Source organism: Hyposmocoma kahamanoa, unplaced genomic scaffold (genome assembly GCF_003589595.1).
Source record: "Hyposmocoma kahamanoa isolate Upper Pololo Valley unplaced genomic scaffold, ASM358959v1 78, whole genome shotgun sequence".
Taxonomy (NCBI): Eukaryota; Metazoa; Arthropoda; class Insecta; order Lepidoptera; family Cosmopterigidae; genus Hyposmocoma; species Hyposmocoma kahamanoa.
Genome location: NW_020653945.1, coordinates 12,212,335 through 12,221,112, shown reverse-complemented (window position 1 = coordinate 12,221,112; position 8,778 = coordinate 12,212,335). Strand labels below are relative to the sequence as shown.

The following is an 8,778-nucleotide window of genomic DNA, read 5'->3' as shown; positions in this document are numbered from 1 at the left end:
CACACACACACACAAATAATAACAAATTTAACACTTGAACTATAATGTTAAATGGTTCGTTCTACGAGTACCTATACCATTGTTAATACCGTCTACTATTTTTAACATTGAATGTTACAATCTTAAAATTCCTTTATTTATAACGACTTATAACTACACTAATTTTTGCGGCATTTTTCAGTTGTTTATGAGTAATATCTTCGAATTTCAGCTAGTATTTCTTCATACGTTGATTCATCAATAATAATGAAACGTTTAGCACGTCTACTGAAGTAATAAATGTCTCCAGTATAAATATCAAACCACAAAGCATGTATGTGCAAGTCATGTTTTTCTAAACGCTTTTTTAGTATTCCATATGATGCTACATTTTGTAGTTGTTGCAGAGTGTTCACCTACAGCAAAAATATCAATTACATTTTTATACATAAAATTTATAAAAAATCGAACCGACTTTCATAATTTATAATAGATCTAAGATTATTACGCGCTTTACTAAAGGGATCAATCAATGTACGCTCTAATATGTCCTTTTATTTTATTTACAATTGGACCTTGTCAAATCTTCTGTGATGTTTTCAAATTTGTCCAAGTTATTTATATTTTTGTTACGGAAATACTCACATACCTATCTCTATTCTATCAACCTTAGCTAACATTTTGTCAAGACTCTTATTAACCCGTTCATAAACAGTAAGGTTTCCAGAAAAAAAAGATCACTATATTTATCTCAAAAAACCAATTAGAGCTATACAAATTCCAAGTATTTTCTGAGTAGTTGCCGCCTACTGCTTCTACAATGTAGAAGCATTAGGTAGTATGTCATACAGAAGTATCAACAACGTACTGCCAGAATAAATGATTTAAATTGAACATTTATTGTTGAATCATTATACGCGCTACGATTTGGTAGGTCAATGGCTACACAGATTACAGAACACAAAGAAAAGTAGTGACGTTTTTGTGAGCGGTTTTAAGTACTGTCCATGAACGGGTAAAATTCAAGATTAAGCAATCACAAAAAAAAGTATTTGAGCGGACGTCAAATAATTTTTTTGAGGTATTTTTACTAACAATATTGCTGTAAACTACGTAACAAATATTATTTTAATAAAAAAAATGCAAAAGTAAAAACTTATTGGCATTTTCCTAGAATCAGCAAAATCTTTTGATACAGTCTCTGTCCTTCTGCTTATTTCCAAATCGGAGAGGCTTGGGTAAGGTATACCTATGCAGTTATAAATTGTTCAAACTTATTCAACTAACCGAATGTGTTAAAATCGATCATTGGACGAGTGACGAACTTTCTATAACTTTTGGTGTCACTCAGGGTACTATTCTTGGACCAATGCTGTTCATAGTTTACATTTATACTATGCCTAGGTAGCGGTTGTCGTGTGGCAGAGTGTTCATTAACTCACACTGGCGCAGAATCGAAGCGTCGCGTCGCGTCGTTTTCAGTAACAAAAAGGCGAAGGCGAAGGTGCGCGTCGACGCGCGATTCCGTATGTGCATAACACATGTTTGTACCTTAATAATGGGAAAATAGAGATGAATATGCTATAGGCGAAAAACATGACGGGTCGCGATGCTTCGACTCAGCGCCAGTGTGAGTTGACGCAGATGACACTGCTTTGGTATTCTACGAACCACTGACCGAGTTTTGCGATTATACTCAGTTAGGCTTTAATATTTAAATGGTAAAAGTGCAACGTTTTGACTCTAAACCTAGAAAAACATATATAATTAGTTTTAGTTAACGCTAAAACTTATAAAAAATATGAAAAAAATAATAAAAAAATTGTAAAAAAGCCACGCAACCTAATCTAAATAACCGTGGTGTCATTGTCCATTGCTGTAGCTCCCCCGACTCGACGTATCAGCAACTATCCTAATATTATTAAAAACTGAGTGTGTTAAATTTGCCTTTGAATCGGACATTGATGTACTTTACTCAAGACTTCTACAATTAATTATTTTATTTAAAGAACTGTGACACGTTGCCGATATCCACATAATTAAAACCGTTTATCTGGCCCTCTGACAATCTCTGCCAACGTACCTATAATTGGATGGAGAGGTGCGGATAAAATAAACCTACTGAACTTAGAAGGGACTAAAGAGCTGTACTGAAAACGGGGTGTAAACTACCCTTTCCTGAATTTCATTACTAACCCTTAATAAATTTCTTTAGTTCTGTCGAGTCACCAACTGTTTATTCTATATACACTATTGAGGGCACACTCCCTAGTCAAGTATGATCTGTAACCTGTTTTTCCCACCTTTCGCCGCGTACAGCAGCTTTGAATATCGATTATTTTGTTTATATTAGATAACAAATTAAACTTTTGACTATATAGCTCAGCAAATATGACTGTAAATGTGTTATGGCTAATTGGTTGCTGAAAATTTTACTGTCATGTTATATATTTAATCATTTTCATTTGATTATTATTGTTGGTTGTAACTTCTTGTAACAAGTGTTATACATACATATACTTGTTTATTACCTGTGATAATTTGTCTTCTATACAAAAAGTATTGTCTGGGTCTATGTACGCCACGAATTTTCTATGAGGTGTCTCAGCAGAAAATAACATAGGCTTAGAGAAGTCGCCATTCATTGCTAAAAATTTCCTTAAACTCGATTCACCATGGTTGCAAAGCCAAGATTTTAAAGGAGATATTCTTCTCTGTTCCTGTGAAACAGTTAATATTATATCACTTACAATAGGTATGAATATACAAATAATTAATTACAATTAATAATTAGCAGCCTTCTCTGTTTATACAGTATAAATTATCTGATGCTATTCAAAAATTAAACATTAAAACAAAAACTTTCACATTTAGTACTAACCTTACTAGACTCTTCTTTACTCTTGAGTTTGTATAATAAATTCATAGCTTTACAATCACTATGTCCACAAACAATTATATGCCTAATATTGTTTATGATACAGGCAAGTTCTAAACCTGCAGGTTCACAGCTTGTCATCTCATCGAGAAAGTATTCAGAGTGAGGTATCACGTTGCCGGCATTTCTAACTGTAAATTAAATTATTAACTATTGAATAAATCTGATGACACTAATCATTTTGTATTCTGTAGTCAAGCTTAGATTCCGTTGCAATGCGGTCGATATAAAAAATCGTACAAATCGCCCGGGTCAAATATAGATCTTTAGTTCATTGTTATCAACCCATTTATACGTTTCATTGCTGGGCACGAATCTCCTCTCAGGCGAGGGTATAGGTCATAGTCCGCCATTCTGGCTCAATGCGGGTTGGAGAACGTTTTCCAATAGTTGTGCACCTTTTTTGACGTGCAGGATTCATCACGATGTTTTCTTTCAAAAGCTCATGGTAAATTTCAAATTTAATTTCACACATAAACCCTGAGAAACTCACGAAGTGCGAGTCCGGATTTGAACTCACAGCTTGAGAAACAGTGATCAAATCATTAGGCTACCAGAACATTATTATAATATTTATTTACTTTACATTAAAAATATTGGTATTTAACTATTTATTGGTATGAAAGCTTTTTGGTGGGTAGATAGTTTAAAAGCTATTAGCACTTCAATGCGCGTGAATCGCAGATTAATGCAAGGATGATACCTATATAAATTTAAGAAATATACTATTTTATAAATATAACGTAACGCGTTGTTTTTATAATGATGAAGTCCCAAAACCTAAAAGTTAGTTTCAGTACCATAACTTCAATACGCAGAAACATTAATACATATTGTGAAGACACTTACTTACGAACATGTCTCCCACACTGGTTTCTGTGAACCTTGTTGGAATCATTCTGCTATCCATACAGGTGTAAAATATAGCTTTAGGCTATAACAATAACATATTGAGCATTGAGTAGAGTTCTAGAATACGACCCTCAGGGTCGTATTCCAATGGTCAAGTCAGGATTTGAGCAGACTTGAGTATGATTTCAAGCACTGGAAATACGACCCTAATGGCAGGGACTTGTGATTTAAACCATACTCAAATCCTGACTTGAGCATTGAGTAGAGTTCTGGAATACGACTCTGAGTATCGCATCCTCATTATACAATATTTAAATTTTTTTTGGAAACTGACAATTGAAATAAAATTTAAATAAGATTTTTTTAAATCAAATTGAATCATTTTACTTTTGGCATAAGCCAAATGACCTAAGTGGCTGGTGCCACTTAAGTTTGTTTAAATCTATTTTGTCAGTTCCCAAAAATTAATTTTGAATCGTCACTCTATTACTGAGGGTGCGACAATGATCTTAATTGGGGTGCGATATGAAGGTGAAAAATCACCGCTGTAGACGATGTGTAAACATAAATAAATCATAAATAAATCGAGTGAGCGACATTGTGGTTAAGGTTCTCTAATACAAGTGCGAAATACCAGGCCGGAATTTAGTCAATGCGTTACTGCTATATTAGTTTTATTACATTTTGTGTGGTGGTAAATATGTATTATATTATTTATCTCTAATATCTCTTCGAAGGTTGTGGTAATTACGTTGTCATGCAACGTAATTAAATAGTATTACTGTTGGGTAGTTTTCCGAACAATTTGAAATAGTGGAAATTTTTTCGGAAATATTCCCGAAAAATTTTGAAAATTGGAAAAGTATAATTTCGAAGGCTCATAATTATTATGTTCCACGCTTAGAATAATAACGCATAGATATAGAGAGAAGAAATGAACTGTCACAAGTGAGGCAAAAATCAAATTCATGTAGGCTAGTTTTAGTCGTAGGTTAATTTTCGGTTTTAGTGAATATTTATATAAAAATACAAGTTCAAACGCGTTACTTCCTTGTGGAATGTGATGTTAGTATCTATTTTATGTTTGTCTGACGTATTTTTACTCATTCACCGCACATTTCGTCATTTTTAGCTAAAATTCTGGAGCTGTTCGCGGTGCAAGTTGACCTTGAGCACTGAAGGCCCGCCCGCTCGTGTAGGCCCTTTGGGAGCGCTTCAATTTGCATCACATAGCGTGTGCGGGCTAGGTTTCTATGCGTTATTATTCTAAGGTTCCACGTTTAGAAATATCTTTTGAAGTTTTGTTTAGCGAGAATTTTGAAACAAACTTGTATAGCTAAAAGCCACATAGAGAATAAATGAGATTTCAAATGATTTCTTCTTCTTCTTCTTTTAAATGTTATGGCCCCATCGAAATAATCAATGATTTTGCCAATGTCAAGCAAAAATAACTATGTACGGTAGTTTTATTATTATATATAGTAAGTATTATTATAAAAATTATACAAAAAAAAAAGGCGATTTCGCCAATGTCCTGTGAGATATCATCTCAAATGATTTCTTAACAGCGAACACTCGAAGACAGCGAAAAACATTTTTTTTAATGGCTCCATCGTTTTCGTTCAGTAACTTCAACTTTTGACAGGTGTCAACGACAAATGTGGTTTTCCACATTAACTTAGACTATGGAAACCTTAGAGGTGAAAAAAAAAGAAAAAAGATTAGGAGGTGCCCTAACTACGGAATGAACGTGCATACCTAAACTAAACTTGAACGAACAAATGGCGGATTTCACTACAACAAAATTCAACAAAATTGTCCACTCGTTTTTTCCCCCACTAACAACTCTAACTACTAATAATTCTTATTTTATAAAGCCAGCAATACAATGACCATGTTGATCCAACGTTGCCGGGTGAAGGCCAATACCAACGTATAGACAGCTTATTTGCCTTACCTTGCCTTGCCATGTTTCGGTGTCACTCGCCTAGCTGACTGAATAAAGGCGAGCGCTAACGTGTTCGTTTGACGACACAACTTGCAGTCGCTCGTGATTACTTGTCTGACGTCTTAGAAGTGTTGATTTTTCTGTACAAATCAAAGGCGCTCGGCCAATAGTAGTCAATTGGCATTGTATACTCAGACATTTGCATGCTATTTAATATAATATATTATTATTATTATTATATTATTATCGCATATTATGCGAAACATGTTTATACTAACACTGTCTCTTAGTACATCTCCTGTTACACCATGTTTTAAGCAAATAAACGTATGATAATAATATTATTCTTGATAGTATTAATACTTTCATTTATTTCCAAAATTAAATGGAAGTATTAAAGATTCACTTAAATCAGTCACTGATATTAACTCTATACCAATGCATAAATACAAAAAAGTTTTTGGAATCTGTTTAAAAATTTCTTCATGAAAATATGAATCTTGAGGTTGGAAATGTATAGGAGTTATATTTCAAAGTTTTCTCTTTTTTATATACTCTTAAATAACATTTTTTCTGTGCAAATTCACTTTTCGTAATATTTGAGTATTTGTAAACGCAAAACAATAAATTCAAAATTTCATGTGACATTCCCGGATATTCTCATTTAACCTAAAATATTCCCAAATGGAATATTGATCTACTTTAATTAAATGTTTGCATGTCGATAATGACTTATCATTGATTATGGTACGACACTAAGGAAATCCGCCATTTGTTCGTTCAATTTTTGTTTAGGTATGCACGTTCATTCTGTAGTTACCTCCTTTCTTTTATTTTATTTTCCATCCTCTTAAGAAAATTAAAGATAAAAGATATTGGAAAAATATCCGGAAACAAACAACCTTCTGACTTTATGAACGAAGATGAAAACGTCGAACTAACTCGACCCTGTCAAAAGCAAAATATTTCTTTGCCATCTCAGATTGAATTCAGTTGGAAGGTGAAGTTGAAATAGGACATAATATTAACATAAATCTATTTAAAGAGTAGGAGAGGTGCACAATATAGTACTGCATTAAAGATTAACCTTGCCTGAGCTCGAAGTAACTTATTTATATAGATAAAGGTTAGTGCAATGGTACTTACAACTGGGTTATCTTTGACTTGTTGGAATTGTTTGACCATACTGGCCCTGTCCAAAACACGGTATCTCATAATACCTCTCAAAATTCTGTCCATATTTGTTTTATTTGTCACACACAAATGTTTTTTTGAAATAATTAAATGTAGGAGAGCGCCAAAGAACGCGTGCGAGTGTTTAGCTTTGTCTTGACATCTCTGACCTTCATTGGCGAAGCTTATCGCGTAGCTGAGTTGGTAAACGAAGAAAAATTGTAGGTCAATGTGCACGTTCCCGTTGCGGGGTGGGGAAATGCGTAATAGGTACATTATCTACTTCATTTATGATAATCAACTTGTTGATCTATATATTCACTCACGTGTATTTAATGATGGATCACGGTATGTTAAATTTTGATTCCTATTCAACTATACAACTCACTGAACACAGCTAGAAGCAAAGAAATTAGTACTACTACAATTCAACTGACTTTCTTATTATTGTTATGCATTTTACAAACTGAAATTTATTTCAGATGGATGTTGAAAGCACTATTGGCGATGGCAGCAAGCATCAAGAGCAGGATCTGGAAGAGTGCCCCACTTTGCCTGTGAACCACCGGTTCTTAGAGCCTGAGAAGGCAGTTAAATCAATTACTGACATGGCTCTATGGGAGAAATCTGAAGCTTACATGGAATACACAGGGTTCATAGCCACCCTTAATGAAGCCATCAAGGGAAAACCTCTCTCTGTCGACTGTAAAGTCTCATCAAACGTAAAAAAGATTTTGTCTGTTTTACATGAACTAGACAACTATATAAATGAGTTCCCTCCTATTGAACAACCACAGAGATTTGGCAATATTGCTTTTAAGGACTGGATCCACAAGGTTAAGTCTAATACTACACAGCTGTTACAGGATGCACTGCATGATAATTTACATCTAGCTATACCTGAAATAAAGCTATATCTGGAAGAGAGCTTTGGAAATGCCACAAGGATTGATTATGGAACTGGGCATGAAATGTCATTTGTTATGTTCCTCTGTTGCTTGTACAAAATAGGTAACTTGCTTCCTGATGACAATGTTGCAACAGTGTTTCTAATATTTAATAAATATCTCAGTATTGTAAGAAGATTACAGAAAATATACAGAATGGAGCCAGCTGGCAGTCATGGGGTCTGGAGCTTGGATGACTACCAGTTTATACCATTCATCTGGGGCAGTTCACAGCTCATTGACCAGCCCAGAATATTCCCTCCTTCCAAATTCTTAGAGGATGATATTATTGAAAAATTCTCAGATGAATATATGTTTTTGTCTTGCATTAAGTATATAAAGGAAGTGAAAAAAGGTCCGTTTGCTGAGCACTCAAACCAGTTGTGGAGCATAAGTGCAGTTGGCTCCTGGACCAAGATCAACCAAGGACTCATCAAAATGTACAAGAAGGAGGTTCTTTCTAAGTTTCCAGTAGTACAGCATGTTCTGTTTGGCTCTCTGCTGCCAATACGTAGATTTCCAATCACACATTAGATATAATAAATAATTTATCATATTGGACGTCAGCATAACTGTTAATAAAGTATGTAATTATGTCATAATTAGTAGGACATATTATGTCTGTATGGTGACAGCTTCTAATTGTTCAACTATTCATACATGATGTTAATCACTCTAATTTATGACAGAAATTCAGTATTACTAAATGGTTGGACAAAGTGTTTTTTTTTTGTGTTGATGACTTCAATAAATTACATGTGATACTAATTGTAAGAGCTTAACGTTCTTAAAATCTTGAGATTATTTAAATGTGATTGATTCAGAAATGTATTGCATAAATGCATTCTTGCTTTTAATTTTCATAATCACAAGAGTAATTTGCATCTGTGCATAACCTTCTTACTGTAATATGTTTTTGTTTTGGTGTATAACAAGTTGTG

The 8,778-nt window shown here is 33.9% G+C and overlaps 2 protein-coding genes across 5 annotated transcripts; one reads left to right on the top strand and one right to left on the bottom strand.

Moving 5' to 3' along the window:
• Positions 1-6: 6 nt before the first annotated feature.
• On the bottom strand, positions 7-7,420 carry LOC113232767 (beta carbonic anhydrase 1). Of its 2 annotated transcripts, none has more exons than XM_026467550.1 (5): positions 6,864-7,420; positions 3,767-3,851; positions 2,861-3,048; positions 2,511-2,699; positions 7-395 (listed from the first exon to the last, which is right to left on the bottom strand). In XM_026467550.1, exons 1-5 carry the CDS (start codon positions 7,164-7,166, stop codon positions 186-188), a joined length of 975 nt encoding a protein of 324 aa, XP_026323335.1. In that variant the 5' UTR covers positions 7,167-7,420; the 3' UTR covers positions 7-185. The 2 variants fall into 2 exon arrangements, with proteins under 2 accessions (XP_026323335.1, XP_026323334.1); XM_026467549.1 differs by lacking the exon at positions 6,864-7,420 and adding an exon at positions 5,727-5,760.
• LOC113232765 (serine/threonine-protein phosphatase 2A activator-like) lies at positions 4,380-8,575 on the top strand. 3 transcript variants are annotated; one of them, XM_026467546.1, is made up of 2 exons: positions 4,380-4,463; positions 7,373-8,575. In XM_026467546.1, exons 1-2 carry the CDS (start codon positions 4,422-4,424, stop codon positions 8,369-8,371), a joined length of 1,041 nt encoding a protein of 346 aa, XP_026323331.1. In that variant the 5' UTR covers positions 4,380-4,421; the 3' UTR covers positions 8,372-8,575. The 3 variants fall into 3 exon arrangements, with proteins under 3 accessions (XP_026323331.1, XP_026323332.1, XP_026323333.1); XM_026467547.1 differs by lacking the exon at positions 4,380-4,463 and adding an exon at positions 6,682-6,843 and having other exon boundaries at positions 7,373-8,574; XM_026467548.1 differs by lacking the exon at positions 4,380-4,463 and adding an exon at positions 7,144-7,160 and having other exon boundaries at positions 7,373-8,574.
• The last annotated feature ends 203 nt before the right edge of the window (positions 8,576-8,778 follow it).